The sequence below is a fragment of the Tachyglossus aculeatus genome, chromosome 7, assembly GCF_015852505.1.
Source record: "Tachyglossus aculeatus isolate mTacAcu1 chromosome 7, mTacAcu1.pri, whole genome shotgun sequence".
NCBI lineage: Eukaryota > Metazoa > Chordata > Mammalia > Monotremata > Tachyglossidae > Tachyglossus > Tachyglossus aculeatus.
In genome coordinates, this window is record NC_052072.1 from 53,254,235 (window position 1) to 53,274,998 (window position 20,764).

The window sequence follows — 20,764 nt, forward strand, 5'->3', positions numbered from 1 at the left end:
ACTTATTATGTTCCAGGCACAGTATTCAGCACTGGAGTGGATATAAGCAGATCAGGTTGGACACAGTCCCTTTCCCATGTGGGGTTCACAGCCTCAATCCGCACTCTGCAAATGAGGAAACTGAGGCCAAAGAAATGAAGTGACTTGCCCAAGGTCACACAGCAGACAAGTGGTGGAGCGGCATTAGAACCCATGACCTCTGACTTCCATTCCCGGGCTCTATCCACTACGCCATGCTGTTTCCTTGTTAAAAGCACATCTCCTCTAAGAGGCCTTCCCTGACTAACCTCTCATTTCCACTTCTTCCACTCCCTTCTTTGTCACCCTTGAACTTGGCTTTGCACCCTTTATTCACCCCTCCCTCATCCCCACCACACTTATCTACATATTGGTAATTTATTTATATTAATGTATGTCTCCCCCTCTAGTCTGTCAGCTCGTGGTGAGCAGGAAATATGTCTACCGACTGTTATGGTGTACTCTCCAAACCACTTAATGCAGTGCTCTGTACACAGTAATCACTCAAAAAAATAGCACTGATGATTGTCTGACAAAAAAGCTAACAAGGGAAGGGAACACAGGACTTCAATAACAAAACAATAACATGGTAACAATCAAATCCCCAAAGCTAATTTTCCCACATTTTCTCCTTGGAGTGACCCAACATGGAGACTGATTTCAGGGTTCTAGAAATTGAATACAGGAAAGTTTCTGGAAATAATCCAATCTTGTGCAGCTTCCAAAGGGGACACCATCTGGTCCTCTCTAAATGAACTGCAGCAACAAATGATTAAAAAAAAGCCCAGTAAACACCAGTTTAAGATGAAAGGGAGGTATATCTTACAAATCCTGCTGAAGGACTGTCTCTGTTTTCACCTCAGGATACTAGAATTATTTCATCTTCAGAGTCTTTAACTAGAAGTTTCCAGACCATCAATCTCCTAGTCTTTACACTTCCTGGATAATCAATCAGTCTCTCCCTAGCCCCTTCACCCCTCACTTCAGCACTGTCAGTGCCTCATCTTTGCTTTTCTCACCTTTCCCCTCCCCTAAAGTTAGAAGGATAATAACTTCTGGATGAGGTGAGCTCCAATAATGTTTGAGACGAAGCAGCATGGCTCAATGGGACTGGGAGTCAGAAGGACCTGGGTTCTAATCCTGGCTCCAAGATACAAGGAGCTCCAAGATGGCTCCTTGGGCAAGTCACTAAACTTCTCTGCACCTCCAGTTTCTTCATCTGTAAAACGTGGATTAAGTATATGAGCCACATGTGGGACAGGGACTGTCTTGTATCTACCTATTTGTATCTCCCCCAGCACTTAGTACAGTGCCTGGCACATAGTAAGTGCTTAACAAATACTACTTGCCTGTTGTTTGACCTTGGGCAAGAGACTTAACTTATCAGTGCCTCAGTTTCTTTACCTGTTGAATAATGGTTCTCCCTCCCCATTAGATTGTGAGCCTCATGCGGGACAGGGAATGCATCTGATCTGATTATCTTGCAACAACAACACTCTAGTGCTTGCCATATGGGGAAAACCTTTACAAATACCATAATAATTAATATTTTGAGGGTCTTATGTTCAAAATAAATAAAAGAAAATATTTTCTTCATATAGCAGGAAGACAGCTTACAGAATGCATTACCACAGGTCATTATCAAAGACAAAAATGAAAGTAGTTTGAGGAGCCATTTGGATAAATTCACGGAGGAGGGATATATAATGAGGAACTAGAGGAAAGATTAGGGGTATGAGAAGGTACAAACTTAAAATTTGCATGGATCAAGGAGGGCAGCCATCATGATTCCTCCCCACATCCTGCTGTCAATCATGGAGACCTAGTATCAGACTGGGTAGAACATTAGTTTGACCCAATAATTGCAGTACATGTGATTATTTGTACTTATTGTCCCCTTATGAGATAGAGTGCCACCCTTATAATAATAATAATAATAATGATGGTATTTGTTAAGTTCTTGTCATGTGCCACACACTATTCTAAGTGCTAGGGTAGATACAAGGTGATCAGGCTGTCCCATGTGGGCCTCACAGTCTTCATCCCCATTTTACAGATGAGGTAACTGAGGCACAGAGAAGTTAAGTGACTTGCCCAAAGTCACACAGCTAAGTGGCAGAGTTGGGCTTGGAACCCATGACCTCTGACTCCCAAGTCTGTGCTCTTTCCACTAAGCTACATTGTTTGCCTGTTAAGTTTCCAATGACTCATCCTTTATCATGCTGGCAGTGTGATGCTCATAGAATATGTACTTGTGAAAGCTGTAAGCTCGTTGAACAGTTTCTCCAGGTTTGGTGGGGAAAATATGTGGTACAATCTTAAATGGATAAAACAAAACTTTGTGGATTGTTACAACTGGCAGTCTAAGACGAGAGTCACATTCTGAAAGGGAATGATATATGATTTTAGAGAACTGAAGTTTTATGCTTAGTTCATATATCCACTTGCCAGAGAAAGTACATTTTTATTATAGTTTAATTCATGCTGGTTGTCAAGGTGCAATCTATTTCTTTCAAGGGAATTCTTGGACATATGTAACAACCTCAAGCTTTCCAGAGAAGCAAATCCATCACAGTATCCCATGATTTTATAAAGTTGATTTTGATTCCAGATTTTGTGTTTTTATGTTGCAATACCAAATCGGACAATAATAGATGCACTGCATTTGTATTTCAGATCAACTTTTTGGATGAGAATGACTACGACATGGACATAGATTTCAGGGTCCGAGAAACTGAATGCAGGAAAGATTCTGGGAAAAATCCAACCATGTGCAGCTTCAAAAGGGGGCGTCATGTAGTAAGTATGTGGAATAATTGAGATAGCCCAGTGTGGGCAGGCATTCAAGTCTCTATTACTGAATTGTACTTTCCAAGCATTTAGTACAGTGTTCTGCATACAATAAGCACTCAATAAATGATTGAATAAATGAATAGAAAGCATTACACCAAATATTTACAGTGTCTTTAAGTAGCACTAACAAGGTTACATTTAAATTCATTCATTCAGTCACTGGTATTTACTGAGTGCTTATTGTGTGCAGAACGCTTTAAGTGCTTGGGAGAGTACAATACAACAATAAACAGACATATTCCCTGCCACAAACACAGTCACATACACATATGCTGCTGCTTAAGGTTTTCGCATACAGTAATTGATTTGGAGGCTTCATTTCAATCAACCAATAATCATTTGTATTTATTGAGCTTTTACTGTATGCACAGTTCTGCACTTGGGAGAGTACAACATAACAGACACATTCTCCACCCACAGCGAGCTATATTTTCAGTGTGTGCTGGGTATGGGCTATTCCTTGTTGTATTTACTGAGCACTTACTGTATGCCGAATGCTGTATTAAGTGCTTGGGAGAGTACAATATAACAATAAACCTCTGTTTCTATGAACTGCATAGAAGCCCCACTGAAGATACTGGCTAATCTTGGGCAACAGACATAATGATAATAATAATAATGATATTTGTGCTATTTCATTAAGGTCTTAATACACGACAGACCTTGTACAAGATCTGGGGTAGCTACAGTACAATCAGGTCGGGAATAGTCCTCATCCACTACGGGGTTTACAGTCTATGAGGGGGGAAACATACATTTGACCTCCGTTTGACAGATGAAGGGCTTGAGGCACAAATAAGTTAAGTGAGTTGCCCAAATAGGCAAGTGGCAGAAGCAGGATTAGAATCCATATCCTGTCATTCCCACGCCTGAGGTCTTTTCTCTAGGCCATGTTTAGTCAGTGCATAAGGAGCATTCTGCACATGGTACATCCTAAAATTATGAAGCCTCTATATCAGGGTTGCCCCTCTCCTTTCCACCTAACAACATATGGGTTCTCCTGTAGACTGTTAGCTCCCCATGAGCAGAGATCATGTCTACCAATTGTGTTTTACTGTCTTCCCTCAAGTGCTTAGTACTGTGCTCTGCACACAATAAGTGCTCAGTAAATACCATGATTGATTCACATCCCCAAATCTAGAGCATTTCTACAGAAGTTCTCCTAACTCTCCCATACCCCGTAGCTTCAGAGTCATTATGAAGCAGCATGGCCTAGTGGAGAGAGCACAGGTTGGGAGTCAGAAGGACCTGAGATCTACTTCCAGCTCTGCCACTTGTCTGCTCTGTAATTTTGGGCAAGTCACTTCACTTCTCTGTGCCTCAGTTACCTCATCTGTAAAATGTGGATTAAGACTGTGAGCCGGATGTGGAACAGGGACTGTGTCCATCCTGCTTTGTTTGTATCTATCCCAGCGCTTAATACAGTGTCTGGCACATAGTAAGTGCTTAATAAATACCACAAGTATTATTATTATTATCATTGGTATTACCCCTCGAGGTCTCTGATCACACAGGACATCATTTCCAATTTAGGCTGATCATTTTCAAATTTTTAATATTCAATGCCAGTGGCTACCCCATAACCCCCTCATCCTTCTCACCCTGAGGCCTCATTCACCAGCATGGCCCAGTGGATAGAGCACAGGTCTGGGAGTCATGCGTTCTAATCCTGGCTCGACTTTTCTGCTCTGTGACCTTAAGCAAGTCATTTCACTTCTCAGTGCTTCGGTTCCCTCATCTGTAAAAAGGGGATCGAGACTGTGAGCCTCATGTGGGAGAGGGACTATGTCCAACCTGATTACTTGTAACTACCCCAGCATTTAGAACAGTGCTTGGCACATAATAAGTGCTTAACAAATACCACAGTTATTATTATTATTACAGTAAGTGCTTAACAAATACTATTATAATTATTATTATTGAAGCCAACCCGCTCTACATAGGAATACAGACATGGAGCTTTTCTGCATGAAGTATACCCTGAATAAGCTCCTCACCTTCTCAAACATGCCATCCATCAGCAGTCTTGTCACTCATGTATTTATGTTGGTTGGTTTATTTGTTATCAGTTGATTTATTCACTTGTGTCTAACATATATGTTTGTGTATATGTATTTATATATATATATATATGCATTCATATATGCATTTTATAGGTTATATTTTATATATGTCATATTTTACTCTTCTAAGCCCTTAGTAAAGTGCTCAGCACAAAGTAAGTGTTCAGTAAATATGATTGATTAATTGACTAACGGCCAGTGCTTTTCACATTGAGAATCCACGGTTGTGGTCTTGTGGCTTGTGACTAAATATTTCTGTTTGCCTCTGCCATTTTTTATCTCATGGTCTCCATGATCTCTTTGTTCCTAAAGAGATATAATATCTTTGATTGATACACACTCATCAGCTGTTGTTTCCCAGTATGTAGAATCCATTCGCCATTGCTTTTGGATCTGCTTCAGTGGACCCTCAGAATATGCCTTTAGCCCAGCTCTCTCTTCCAACCCCTCTTCTTCAGGTCCCCACAAAGCAGTAACCTACTGCCATAATAATAATAATAATAATAATAATGATATTTATTAAGCACTTACTATGGGCCAAGCACTGATCTAAGTGCTGGGGTAGATACAAGATAATTAGGCTGGACACAGTCTCTGTCCCACATGGAGCTCATAGTCTCAATCCCCATTTTACAGGTGAAGTAACAGGACCAGAGAAGTAAATGATTGGCCCAAGGTCACACAGCAGACATGTGGCTGAGCTGGGATTAGAACTCATGTCCTCTGACTCCCAGGGCTGTGCTCCACATCCATCCTCCATATAAGGGCCGCCCCTCAAAGGTGAACTGAGAGCAAGATCTTGTCTTTGTTGATGGATGGACTACATTCTAAGGCCTCTTTGTTAGTAATCCTGTAACCTGAAGATTAACATGGCAAAGAAATGGCTGTCATCTGTAATTCAATCATGTGTAGGTTTTGTTAGGGTCCCAAGAGGCTGCCCGTCATGTGAGTCATTATGCTAAATCAATCATCGTTTTCAGTGGGGCATTTATGGTGACTGATGATAAAAACACACCAAGGAGTCAAGTTTATTTTCTAATGTGTTGTTCGGATTGGCAGTCAAGCTGTCACATAAAAATGAACTTGGCCCTACAAGGTAAGCCTTGAGGATGAGGAGGCTGATTTGAAAAAGGTCAGGTTTTAAGTAGGTCACTGTATAAATGTATTCTTCTAACAATGCCCAAAAGGGAAAGACAATAAGTGCTCAATAAATATGATTAGCTAATTGATTGTACAATTTTGAGGAATTAGTGGCCTTTCTTCTTTTCAAGGAATCAATGTGCCACTCATTATACACACAGACACACATATATATGTATATATGTATGTGTATATATATATGCACACATATAAGTATTTATATATATATATATATATATATATATAGTAATGCCATTTGTCAAATGCTTACTATGTGTCAAACACTATTCTAAGCACTGGGGCAGATACAGGCTAATTAGAGTTGGAAACAGTCTCTGTCCCACATGGGGCTCACAGTCTAAGTAGGAGGGTGAACTGAGGCACACAGAAGTTAAGTGACTTGCCCAAGGTCACAAAGTAAGCAATTGGCAGAGCCGGGATTAGAACCCAGGTCCTCTGACTCCCAGTCCTGTGCTCTAGGTCATGCTGCATCTTCACAGGACCATGCTGCATAGTAGTTACTGCCAAGATAATTACCCCCTTATCCCCACTGCACCCATCCTTGTCCCTTTGCCTAGTAAGAGTGCCAGAGCTAGGGTTCATGACAACTGGGTGGGAAGGGACCACTATTTGGAGAGAGGGAACCAGAGGCTCTGAGGAAACTTTGAAATCATGGAACCCATCTTAAGTGGATTCTAGGAAGGATCTGTGAATGGCCCATTATGCCTCAAGTGTTTCTGGGCCTACTAGTCACAGAAATGCTTCAGAGAGTGGAAGACATGTCCCATGTTCCACAGTGACAATGGACAAATGACTCCCTGACCCAATGACCTGATATTCACTCCAGCCTCAGCACCCCAGCACTTACGTACACATCTGTAATTTATTAATTTATATTAATGCATTTCTCCCCCTCTAGACTGCAAGCTCTTTCTGGGTGGGGAATTTTAGATTCTAGTCTCCCAAGTGCTTAGTATGGTACTCTGCTCACAGTATGCACTCAATAAATATCCTTGATTGAGTGATAGAATCATTTTAATACATTAAATCCTTTCCTTTCTTGTTTCCCAGCAATCGGCTCACTGCAGGAGCAGCGTACAGATCTCCGGGGAGGAGGTGCAGAACGTGTGGGTGGACTGCCGCCAGGACTTCTCTAGTTCTGAATCGCAGAGCAGTGAAGAGGTAATCCCCAATTCTCAGCTCAGACCTCGATGAGGTTGGGTTACACTGTGCAATACACAACAAGCTCACCAGGAGTGTGGGGCAGGAAATGACCCTTCATGGGAGACTTTGATCTTTGCAAAGTTCTTTACAGCTTTGTTCTTAGCCACACCATTCATTTTTCCAGAATTCAATACCCTCAGCCATCTCGACAACATTTCCCCCCATTCTTGCAGAAGCTCTGTTGCTGGCCCTATCCACTTGGAGATGGACCTGCCTTGTGCCAAACTTCAGAGAACTTCCGCAGAGGAATTTCCGTCCTTGAGGAATCTTGGTTTCTGCTGCACTCCTCACCCCATAATTAAAAATTGTGAGAAAGGGCCCAGTGTGCACAAGATGGCCCAACTACATGCTTTTTTGTCCTCCAGAATGGGGTGCAAACAAAGGAAAGGACTTTTGGAACCTTCTAAAAAACTAATCTGAAAGCACACTAAACTGAATTCCACAAAGGCCCTCAGTATCTGGAAAAGCAAGCATGATTTCCCAAGATCCAACTTTCAAAAGGGAATTTCCCCCTGCCTCTTCAGTCATACAAAATAGAATAATAAAATCCTAGGGTCAGAAACTGGACCTCAAGAGATCATCAGGTCTCGTCCCTGCCTCAAATCGTTTCCAAATTTTTAAGAAAACAGTAGAAATTTTACTCTAATAGTGAGCTAATGTCTCCATCAGGATTTTAAGGATTTTAATTCATTCCTTTCAAAGTAGTTTTCCTTCCAGAAAACCAAAATAATCCAACACCATCTCTTTTTCTCTGCTCCACTCCCCAAATTCTCACTTCTGAAAATCTGTGAGGATAATTACTTTAGAAATAGATGTGTACGAAAAGGTGGGAAATAAAAAGATGTTCTCCTAAATGACATAAGGAGACCCAGATTTTGTGTAAAAGAATCCTTATTCATAAATTTTTTCCTCAAATATAAAAATGAAATCATTGCTCTTTCACCTTGGATATCTGACAAACTGAAACCAGAGGATATGCTTGGCTCTAGTTATCCCCAATTTCATTGACAAAGATCTGGCAGTAGTGAAGAACAAATCCTAGAGTCAATGGTAAACAGGGAATCTTGCCCTTTCATTTTGCATGCGCTAGAATGTGCTACCCAAAATAATAACAATTGTGGTATTTGTTAAGCACTTACTATGTGCCAGGCAGTGTATAATGCTGGGGTGGATACAAGTAGGGTTGGACACAGTCCCTAACCCACATGGGGCTCACAGTCTTAATCCCCATTTTACAGATGAGGTAAATGAGTCACAGAGAAGTGAAGTGACTTGCCCAATGCCACACAGCAGACAAGTGGACAAGCCTAAATTAGAACTCATGACCTTCTGATTCCCAGGCCTGTGGTCTATCTGCTATGCTCTGCTGCTTCTATTATAAGTAACGCCATTAGTGTGGTGTTTTGCTCACCGTAGCAATTATGGTGGTCGTGTCTTGGACTTTTCGTTCAGTGTCCTTGACTATTGGCATGGTCTCCTACCTTAGGCAGAGTCCTTAGTGGTCTCAAACTGACATATTTCTTCTCATCATTTCAAATTTCAAAAAGAAAAGCAGCATGGTCTAGTGGATAGCGCATGGGCTTGAGAATCAGAAGGTCAAGGGTTCTAATCCCAGCTCTGCCACTTACCTGCTGTGTGACCTTAGGCAAGTCACTGCACTTCTCTGAGCCTCGGTTAACTCATCTGTAAAATGGGGATTGAGACTGTGAGCCCCACATGGGACAGGGGCTGTGTCCAACCTGATTTGCTTGTTTCCATCCCAGGGCTTAATACAGTGCCTGGCACATAGTAACATCTTAACAAATACCAGAATAATTTTTTATTATTATTTTTACTACTATTATTATTATGATGATGATTATTAATCCCAGCACTGCTACTTGTCTGCTGTGTTACCTTGGGCAAATCACTTATCTTCTCTGTGTCTGTTACCTCATTTGCAAAATGGGGATTAAGACTTTGAGCCCCATGTGGGACAGGGACAATGTCCAACCTAATTCGCTTGTACCCACCCCAGCGCTTGGTACAGTGCCTGGCACACAGTAAACACTTAACAAATACCATTAAAAAATACTCAGCTCATGCCTCTCCGAGTACATTGCTGGGTTGCCTTTGTAGGGGTGGGGGGCTGCTTTCCTGATGGATGAACGATTTTGTTCTTCTGTGACTTTAAGCACAGAGTCCCACATCAACAAAGCCAAGTAAACAGAGGAGAATTAAGGAAAGGAACTTGGAAAGAGCCTAATGCAGAGTGGCAATTAGTTGGTAATCCTTTCATTTCTCTGGCTGGAGCACTGATGCCTCTGAAAGAAAGACAAGTAAAGCTTGTCATCATTGTGTTGTCAGGGGTTTATACCAGAGGACTTGAGTGACCTGCTATGAGTTCTCTCCTTAGAGACATATTCCACACAAACAAATCCCATCTTCGTTTCAGTGTGTTTTTGAGGCTGGGTGCAATGTGCCCTAAGGCAAATCCAGAACATTTTCCAACCTACTAATTTGCTTTCAGTGTAAGGAAAGCAGGTAAATTCTTTGTTGTTCTATCTTGTTTTATTTTTATTACTAGAGATAGAATAAGCTTAGTTTGAAGGACTCTATAATTGCTGATTAGAGTTCATCTCCTAAAAAAGCTCACAAGGGACAACCTGAAATAATCTCTAATGATTTTGTAGCTAAATCCTTTTTAAAAACGTTTCTCTGCTCATGCCAATTTACACAGGCGTTTGTATTTTTTAGATGATTTTCAGAGAAATATTGGCGGCAAACAGAAGAAGGAACAGTTACATGGCAGGTGAGAGGAGGATGGAGGGTTTGCTTTTTAATGTCTGAAGAGCCTATTTTGGAAATAATGCCTTTTTTATGGTATTTGTTAATTGCTTACTATGGGCCTGGCACTGTAGTAAATGCTGGGGTAGATACAAGCTAATCTGTTTTTTATAGATGAAGTAACTGAGGTACACAGAAAAAACTGACTTGTCCAATTGTCACACAGCAGACAAGTGGCAGAGCCCGGATTAGAACCTAAGGCCTTCTGACTCTCAGGCCCATGCTCTATATACTTGCTAGTAAGATATCTGAATTATTTTAACACATTGCATCTAGTAAAATTAGATGCAAAATGATGTCAGGGACTGCGTTGCAAGTAGTTTTGAAAAACCATAAGTCTCTCAAAAGTAAGTTTTATAACACAAAATTTGTTTTGGTCTCAGTCATGGCATTGCTGTTATACTGGCAAGTATATATAGCAACCACACAGCTTGGTTGCTGTAAGCTACTTGTGGGCAGAAAATTTGCCTCCCAACTCCACTGCATTGTACTCACCCAAATGTATAGTGCTCTGTACACAGTAAATGCTCAATAAATCAATCGATTGTATTTATTGAATGCTTACTGTGTACAGATTACTGTATTAAGAGTTTAGGGGAGTACAACTTAACAATATAACAGGCACATTCCCTACCCAAAATGAGCTTACAGTCTAGAGAGGGAGACAGACATCAATATAAATAAATAAATTACAGATATGTACATAAGTGCTGTGGGGCTGGGAGCAGGGGTGGTGAATAAAGGGAGCAAGTCAGAGGGAGGCAGAAGGGAGTGGGAAAAGAGGAAATGAGGGCATAGTCAGGGAAGGCCTCTTAGGGAAGGTGAGGAAGGTCGAATATGAAAAGGGAGGACATTCCAGCCCAGAGGCAGGGCATGGGTGAGAGGTAGGAGGTGAGATTGAAAGATTGAGGTACAATTAAGTAAGTTGGTATTAAAGGAGTGAAATGTGAAGGCTGGGTTGTAGTAAGAGAGTAGCTAGGTGAGGTAGGAGGGAGCAAGGCTATTGAGCGTTCTATTCATTTATTCATTCAATCATTTACTGAGTGCTTACTGTGTACAAGGCAGTGTACTTAGGGCTTGGGAAAGTACAATACAACAATAGAGACAATCCCTGTCCACAAGGAGCTCACAGTCTGGAGTTTCTATTTGAAACGGAGGTGGATGCATGTTCTTGAGGAGTGGGGAAACATGGATTGAACATTTTTGTAGAAAAGCAATTAATACTTCTAGACTGTGAGCCCACTGTTGGATAGGGACCGCCTCTACATGTTGCCAACTTGTACTTCCCAAGTGCTTAGTATAGTGCTCTGCACACAATAAGCGCTCAACAAATATGATTGAATGAATACCATTGATTGATTAATTGCATAGTAAATGAGACCCAGCTTGTGTGACCTGGACCTAGTTGGGTGTTTAGGGTAGTCGTGTGAGTACACGAAGCCTCTTACTTCTTGCCTTTACCTCTGAACTTTGTCGATGCATTTTGCTTTTCTTGGATACCGACTTGGATTTTGGGCCCCTGGGAATTAATGTTTCTTCAGCAACTCCCTGTCCTTAGAATCATTAAACCAAGATTTTTGCTGAACACCATTTGGGATTGTATTGCCATTCCTGACTACAATGCATGGGCACAGCTAGACAGGTAATTTACAGTGCTGAGAGATTACATTACAACATAATTACAACATATTTATCTCTAAGACTATTCACTTTTAATTGATCTTCAGTGGATATAGATAAGAATTGGCCTAGCCTATATACATACTTGTCAGGGAAGGCCTCTTGGAGATGTGCCTTCAATAAGGCTTTGAAGGTAGGGAGAGTAATGGTCTGTCATATATGAAAAGAGAGGGTGTTCCAGGAGAGAGGTCAGAGGTGAGATGAGTGTGGTCCTTTCTGAGTGTCAGCCAAAAAGTTTGGTGATCATTCATTTCCCAAATGGCAGCCTCTTGTTTTCCTCTACTGTTTTAGCCTGCTGCATTTTGTCAGATTTCATGGACTTATGAGAGGTAATAGCTGGAATTATTCCTATCTCTGTTTGAAAATGAAAAAAAAAGTTAAGTGCAGTATCCTATCATAGACTGTGTAGCATGCTAGACAGATAGCATTTCTGTTAGATGACATTTAGGAGCACATTTTCTTCATGATTTGAAACTGGCTAGTAAGATATCTGAATTATTTTAACACATTTTAACACATTGCATCTAGTAAAATTAGATGCAAAATGATGTCAGGGACTGCATTGCAAGTAGTTTTGAAAAACCATAAGTCTCTCAAAAGTAAGTTTTAGAACACAAAATTTGTTTTGGTCTCAGTCGTGGCATTGCTGTCATACTGGCAAGTATATATAGCAACCACACAGCTTGGTTGCTGTAAGCTACTTGTGGGCAGAAAATTTGCCTCCCAACTCCACTGCATTGTACTCACCGAAATGTACAGTGCTCTGTACACAGTAAATGCTCAATAAATCAATCGATTGTATTTATTGAATGCTTATTGTGTACAGATTACTGTATTAAGAGTTTAGGAGAGTACAACTTAACAATATAACGGGCACATTCCTTACCCACAATGAGCTTACAGTCTAGAGAGGGAGACACACATCAATATAAATAAATAAATTACAGATATGTACATAAGTGCTGTGGGGCTGGGAGCAGGGGTGGTGAATAAAGGGAGCAAGTCAGAGGGAGGCAGAAGGGAGTGGGAAAAGAGGAAATGAGGGCATAGTCAGGGAAGGCCTCTTAGGGAAGGTGAGGAAGGTCAAATATGAAAAGAGAGGGGCATTCCAGCCCAGAGGCAGGGCATGGGTGAGAGGTAGGAGGTGAGATTGAAAGACTGAGGTACAATTAAGTAAGTTGGTATTAAAGGAGTGAAATGTGAAGGCTGGGTTGTAGTAAGAGAGTAGCTAGGTGAGGTAGGAGGGAGCAAGGCTATTGAGTGTTCTATTCATTTATTCATTCAATCATTTACTGAGTGCTTACTGTGTACAAGGCACTGTACTTAAGGCTTGGGAAAGTACAATACAGCAATAGAGACAATCCCTGTCCACAAGGAGCTCATAGTTTGGAGTTTCTATTTGATACAGAGGTGGATGCATGTTCTTGAGGAGTGGGGAAACATGGATTGAACATTTTTGTAGAAAAGCAATTAATACTTCTAGACTGTGAGCCCACTGTTGGGTAGGGACCGTCTCTACATGTTGCCAACTTGTACTTCCCAAGCGCTTAGTACAGTGCTCTGCACACAGTAAGCGCTCAATAAATATGATTGAATGAATACCACTGATTGATTAATTGCATAGTAAACGAGACCCAGCTTGGGTGGACCTGGACCAAGTTTGGTGTTTAGGGTAGTCGTGTGAGTACATGAAGCCTCTTACTTCTTGCCTTTACCTCTGAACTTTGTCGATGCATTTTGCTTTTCTTGGATACTGACTTGGATTTTGGGCCCCTGGGAATTAATGTTTCTTCAGCAACTCCCTGTCCTTAGAATCATTAAACCAAGATTTTTGCTGAACACCATTTGGGATTGTATTGCCATTCCTGACTACAATGCATGGGCACAGCTAGACAGGTAATTTACAGTGCTGAGAGATTACAACATTACAACATAATTACAACATATTTATCTCTAAGACTATTCACTCTTATTTGATCTTCAGTGGATATAGATAAGAATTGGCCTAGCCTATATACATACTAAGTCAGGGAAGGCCTCTTGGAGATGTGCCTTCAATAAGGCTTTGAAGGTAGGGAGAGTAATGTTCTGTCATATATGAAAAGAGAGGGTGTTCCAGGAGAGAGGTCAGAAGTGAGATGAGTGTGGTCCTTTCTGAGTGTCAGCCAAAAAGTTTGGTGATCATTCATTTCCCAAATGGCAGCCTCTTGTTTTCCTCTACTGTTTTAGCCTGTTGCATTTTGTCAGACTTCATGGCCTTATGAGAGGTAGTAGCTGGAATTATTTCTATCTCCGTTTGAAAATGAAAAAAAAAGTTAAGTGCAGTATCCTATCGTAGACTGTGTAGCATGCTAGACAGATAGCATTTCTGTTAGATGACATTTAGGAGCACATTTTCTTCATGATTTGAAACTGGCTAGTAAGATATCTGAATTATTTTAACACATTTTAACACATTGCATCTAGTAAAACTAGACGCAAAATGATGTCAGGGACTTCATTGCAAGTAGTTTTGAAAAACCATAAGTCTCTCAAAAGTAAGTTTTAGAACACAAAATTTGTTTTGGTCTCAGTCGTGGCATTGCTGTCATACTGGCCAGTATATGCCTCAACAAATATACCTAGAGCACTGCTTTTATCCCACTGCAGAATCCCCTGAAAAACAAATTTAAAGGGAATAGAAAGTAGAGACAAACTATATTACATTTCTCATGGAGCCTGCTCCCTGATTCTCTTTAGGTTTGCCACTCAGTTTCCTACAATGACTGTTTTCCTGGGTGATAGATACTCTTTGGCACTAAAGTGCAGCAGAAAGGGAGATTCATATTTTCCTTATTCTACAGGCATGAGAGACCCTTATAGAAACAGAAGAATATGGAATAGACCAAATCAACACAATGGCAACAGGTTTGAGTAACACCCCAGAGGTACGTTTACCATATGCTCAATGACCAACAGTTAATTTGTGGTGAGTGTAAGGCTGGACCACGAGGGAAGTACACTGTACACTTTCATGGACCCAATGCTAAGTGGGATGCTTGTGCTGTTTAGACTAAATGGCCAGCAAAGAAGGTACCCAGCTAGCTAGCAGGTCCCTCTGGGCCTTATTGATGCCTCAGGCAGAGCCCAGCCTCTGTCCTGCTGGCCAGGGTACTGATGGACTGAAAAATCAGTAGTGTCCACTGCCTCATCAGGGGGAAGCAAGGATCTTAAGTGGTTGAGTAGAGGGAGCCCCTGGCTGCCACTATTGTCATTCTGTGTTGGCACATGGAGGAGAGGGTTTTTATGATAGTGCCTACTCCAGGCCTCAGTCAACCTAGAACTGGCTCTGGTTAGCCAGACATGCCTGACTACCACCATCCTCAATACTCAATCGCTCTGTAGTCCCCAAACTGAGTGTGAGATTGGGGGTAGATGTAGGCTTCATGATGTCAGAGGAGGTAGAAACTCATAGGAATTAGAATGTCTGGGTCCAGGTGGGTGTGCTTTCACAAAAGCAAAGCAGAGTGGCAGAGTGGATAGAGCAGAGGCCTGGGAATCAGAAGGACCTGGGTTCTAATTCCGGCTCCGCCACTTTTCTGCGCTGTGTGACTTTGGGTAAGTCATTTCACTTCTGAGCCTCAGTTACCTCCTTTGTAAAATGGGGATTCAGACTGCGAGCCCCACGTGGGACAGGGTCTGTGTCCAGCCTGATTAGCTTGTATCTACCCCAGCACTCAGAAGAGCACTTGACACATAGTAAGTGCTTAGCACATACCATCCTTATTTTTTTGTGTGCCACAGTTACCTCATCTGTAAAATGGGGATTGAGACTCCAAGCCCCATGTGGAATATGGACTGTGTCCAACCTGTTTAGCTTGTATCTACCCCAGGGCTTACTAAAGCGCCTGGCACATAGTAAGCACTTAAAAAATACTTTAAAGAAAAAAGCAAAAACCATCAGAAGTGGCCATTGCTATTTGGTGAAGGGAGAGCCAGATAGCCTATGATTCACCAAGAAAGCACAACTCTCTTGTTTTCCAAGCTCTTGTTTTAGGCCTAGCTAGTCCTATGCTCTGAGACATCATAAAGCCACATGGATGGTCTAGACTTAGCAGTTCACTGAGATGAAAATGGGCCTTGGGCTGTGAGGCCTGAGAATTAGTCAAGAAAGTTTGAAGGAGCAGCTGGGTTGGGGTAATGAGAAGTTGTCAGCACTACTCATTTCTTTTCTTTAGAGCAGGAGTCTGCCTGCAGGGCTGGGCAGGTTACACCAGTTGTCTCTCAGGTGTTCCTCCCAACCCTCTAAAATCCAACCTTGATGTTATCTCAGTTCTGAAGGACTCCTGGGCTTGCTCCAATGCTGAGGGGTTAGATTCCTTGCCATCCTGACAAGCAAGGTTTAGTGCTCTTTTGCTGGGCGCTTTTCATCATTGGATGGTTTACGACACCTCAAAACTCTACTGTCAGGGTGGAAAATTCATCCCGGGGAGTGGGAACAATAGTCAAAGGACAAAAGATCCATTATCCTCAGTAACACATACTCTATAAATGATTTTTTTTTCCTAACCTACTTCTGACTCTTGTGGGAGTTCATGTTAATTATCCTGGAGTACTTCCCACCCACCAGGGCATGTAAGGGAGCATGTGGCTTCTGATTCTAGTCTGCTCTTTAGAGGAAGGAACAACATACGGTTTAGAGAAAGCAATGGGCTATAAAGTTATTTAGGTAGGAAAAAAATATAATTGAATAATTCTGATGTCATTTTTTATAAAACCAAAAGTCTAAATCTTAAGTGGCTCAACTGTGTTGATGGGCTGGGGCAAGAACAGGAATGATTTAGTTCAATTTCTCTGGGAATAGGATTATGAATTGGGATGTTTGTTAAGCGCTTACTATGTGCCAAACACCAAGCTAAATGCTAGGACATATACAATACAACCAGATTAGAAATACTTCCGGTCCCACACGGGGCTTACAGTCTAAGGAGGAAGGACAGTAGGTATTGAATCCTCATTTTACAGATCATGGAACTGAGGCACAGAGCAGTTAACTGACTTGACTTAGGTCACACAGCAGGCAAGTGACAGAGCTGGGATTAGAACCCACATCCACTGCCTTCCAGGGCCTGGCTCTTTCCATCAGGCTTCTCTAGGCAATTTACTGCCCATGGACTGAATTTTGCCTGCCAAACATGATTTAATCTGGCTAGCTCAATGTGGGAGGGGAATGTGTCTGTTATATTGTTATATTGTAGACTGTGAGCCCGTTGTTGGGTAGGGACCGTTTCTATATGTCGCCAACTTGTACTTCCCAAGCGTTTAGTACAGTGTTCTGCACACAGTAAGTGCTCAATAAATACGATTGAATGAATGAATGAATACTGTACTCTCCCAAGCACTTAGTGAAGTGCTCTGCACACAGTAGGGGCTCAGTAAATATGACTGACTCACTGACTGACACAAGCCAAATTCAGGCTAGGTCTGTGTTGCTGCCACAGAGGCTGATGGTTACCACCCAGGTGACCGGGACACCAAAACCAGGGATTTGCTGAGGGTACTGCTGACCCATGCTAAGGAACAGCTCATTCATTCATTCATTCAATCATATTTATTGAGTGCTTACTGTGTGCAAAGCATTGTACTAAGTGCTTGGGAGAATAGTTGATGTGCATATAGCTATAATTCTATTTATTCTAATGGTTTTGACACCTGTCTACAAGTTTTGTTTTGTTGTCTGTCTCCCTCTTCTAGACTGTGAACCCATTGTTGGGTAGGGACCTTCTCTATCTGACAAGTACTTCCCAAGCGCTTAGTACAGTGCTCTGCACACAGTAAGCGCTCAATAAATACGATTGAATGAATGAATGAATGAGAATACAATATAACAACAGATACATTCCTGCCCACAGTGAGCTCACAGTCTAGAGGGGAAGATAGACATTAACCTAAATACATAGATAAATAAATGCATTCATTCATTCAATCAATTTTATTGAGTGCTTATTATGTGCAAAGCACCATACTAATGCTTGGGAGAGTATAACAACAAATAGTTACATTCTGCCCACAACAAGCTCACAGTCTGGAGGAGAAGATAGACATTAATATATAGAAATTAATAAATAAATTACATATGTGTATGCACATATGTGCCGTGGGGATGGGAGGGAGGATGAATGAAGGAGCAAGTAAAAGCAGTGGCAGAAGGAATAATAATTTTGGTATTTAAGTGCTTACTATGTGCAAAGCACTGTTCTAAGCACTGGGGGAGGGTACAAGGTGATCAGGTTGTCCCATGTGGGGCTCACAATCTTAAACCCTATTTTACAGATGAGGGAACTGAGGCACAGAGAAGTTAAGTGACTTGCCCAAAGTCACAGAGCTGACAAGCGGCGGAGTCAGGATTTGAACCCATGACCTCTGACTCCTAAGCCCGTGCTCTTTCCACTGAGCCATGCTGCTTCCCAAAGTGGAAGAGGAGAGGAGGGCTTAGTTATGGAAGGCTTCTTGGAGGAGATGTGCCTCCAATAAGGCTTTGAAGTGGGAGAGAGCAATTATCTGATAATTATCTGTCAGTTTCACAGGTGCCAGGGGCACTCAGTAAGGGCATTCCATCAATCCCTCTATTCATTGAAGGAACTGATCCATCAATCAGTGGTATTTATTGAGAGCTTACTATGTGCAGAACCCTGAATTAAACTCTCGGGAGAGTACAGTTTATTCATATCAATATGTGTATCCCCCTTGAAACTATCAACTCATTATGGGCAGGGAACTTGTCTGCCAATTCAGTTATATTGTTCTCTCCCAAGTGCTTAATATGGTGCTCTGCACATAGTAAGTGCTCAATAAATACCATTGATTGATTGATACAATATAACAGAATTAGCATACATGTTCCCTGTCCATAATGAGCTTACAGTCTAGAGAGGGTGATCAGCAGCTAAGCACTGTTAGTATGGAGCTGCTGAATAAGAACTAAACACTAAATCCATGTGTGAGTTTTGAAGAAAAAAAGAAAAAAAAAAACCCTTTAATCTGTTAAATTACCAGTCCCTGAGGGCAGGGAGCAAACATTATTAGAAATTTGGGGGATTTTTTTTAATAATGTGTCTATAGCCCTGGAAAATAAAACCTTATTGAGGGCACAACTCTTTCAAGAGGACTTCCCTGACTATGCCCCCTTTTCCTCTTCTCTCACTGCTTTCTGCATCACCCTGACTTGCTCCCTTCATTCATCCCCCTTCCTAGCCCCATGGCACTTATGTACATATCTGTAATTTATTATTTATATTAATGTCTGTCTCCCCTGCTCTAGACTGTGAGCTCACTGTGGGCAGGGAATGTGTCTGTTTATTGTTGCATTGTACTCTCCCAAGAGCTTAGTACAGTGCTCTGCACACAGTCAGTGCTCAATAAATTCGACTGAATGAATGAGTGAATAGTTCTGGGAAAGACTTCAGGGTCTAAATGCAGAAAAGCCATCAAAGATAGGTAGGGCCCTATAGCCAGAGATTAACTCCATTATCATTGGTATTTATTGAGCATTTCCTATAGGCAAAATATTGTAATAAACATTTAGGAGCACAGATTAAAGAAGACATGATCTATGCTCCCACGGAGTTTACAATCAAGTTATTTCTATTTTTCTTATTTCTTTTCAGAGAGGACCCAAACTGCTGAGGAAATACAGTTGGAGGAGGCATTAAAATAAAATTTCCTACTACCTGTAAAATTTCGGGTAGGATACGTAACAATCATTACACTTGTTTCTAACCAGTGATCTGTGGCTAACTTTATCTTAAAAGATGTCATAGTTTAGGTGACATATTGGAGGTGGGACTTGGGAGCTTTTAAAAGCAAGTTATTCTAGTAGAATCCAATCACAGCAATTGAACAATATATTGGCTATGAATATTCATGTAAAATGTTTTTCTTTTTTACGGTATTTAAGTGATTATTATGTACCAGGCACAGTACTAAGTGCTGGGGGAGATACAAGCTGATCAAGTTGGACACAGGGAATGTGTCTGAAATACTGTACTCTCCCAAGCACTTAGTACAGTGCTCTGCACACAGGAATTGTACAATTAAATATGATCGATTGATGGCCTGATGGACACGGTCCATGTCTGATGTGGGGCTCACAGTCTTAATCCCCATTTTACAGATGAAGTAACTGAGGTCCAGAGAAGTTAAGTGACTTGCCTAAAGTCACACAGCAGACAAGTGGTGAAGCTGGAATTAGAACCCAGGTCCTTCTGACTCCCAATCCTGTGCTCTATCCATTAGGCCACACTGCTTATTGATTAATAATCTCCCAAATTCTCCAATTTACACCTCCATATGGTCATAAGCAATGCCAGGGCTGGACAGTACCAGGCCTGTCCACTCCATTCATTCACTCATTCATTCAATCATATTTATTGAGCATTTACTGTATGCCGAGCACTGTACTAAGCGCTTGGGATAGTACAAAACAACAGTAAACAATGACATTCCCTACCCACAAGAAACTTACAGACCAGAGAAGTGGGAGACAGACATTGAAACAAATAAATAAAAATTACAGTTATGTACGTAAGTGCTAAGGGGCTGGGAGGAGGGAAAAGCAAAGGGAGCAAGTCAGAGCAATGCAGAAGGGATTCCAGGATTCTGTCTTCAGCAGCAGTGGGAAGATCCTTGGAAAAACAAAGGTGACAGTTGTTCTCCTGGGCCTAACAGCAAAGAATGTACCAACTAAGTGCTAAGTAGAGTGCTCTTCACACAGTAAGTGCTAAGTAAATACAATTGAATGAACTAACAGGTGGGATACACCATCTAACATGTTACACCAGGTTCACCTTCTAAATCACTGACTTTCTCTCTAGCAGTATTTCATGGACTCTCACTCATGCCTTTTTATAAACCATCTGGAAACTACATCTAATTTCACCCTGCACACCCTCAGCCCCTGATCTAGAAGGCAGAATTACTTT

General features: G+C 41.5%; 1 protein-coding gene across 2 annotated transcripts in view; it reads left to right on the forward strand.

The window, feature by feature from the left end:
* Window positions 1-19,783, forward strand: part of SPP2 (secreted phosphoprotein 2) — a 29,374-nt gene extending 9,591 nt beyond the window's left edge. Inside the window, exons 3-7 of one of the 2 annotated variants that reach the window (XM_038749576.1) lie at window positions 2,695-2,817; window positions 7,146-7,256; window positions 10,035-10,089; window positions 14,648-14,731; window positions 19,451-19,783. In XM_038749576.1, the coding sequence (XP_038605504.1) occupies window positions 2,695-2,817; window positions 7,146-7,256; window positions 10,035-10,089; window positions 14,648-14,721 (363 nt within the window). In that variant the 3' untranslated portion in view covers window positions 14,722-14,731; window positions 19,451-19,783. The remainder of the gene's footprint in view (window positions 1-2,694; window positions 2,818-7,145; window positions 7,257-10,034; window positions 10,090-14,647; window positions 14,732-19,450) is intronic. The other variant, XM_038749578.1, reaches the window with a different exon arrangement.
* Window positions 19,784-20,764: the final 981 nt, after the last annotated feature.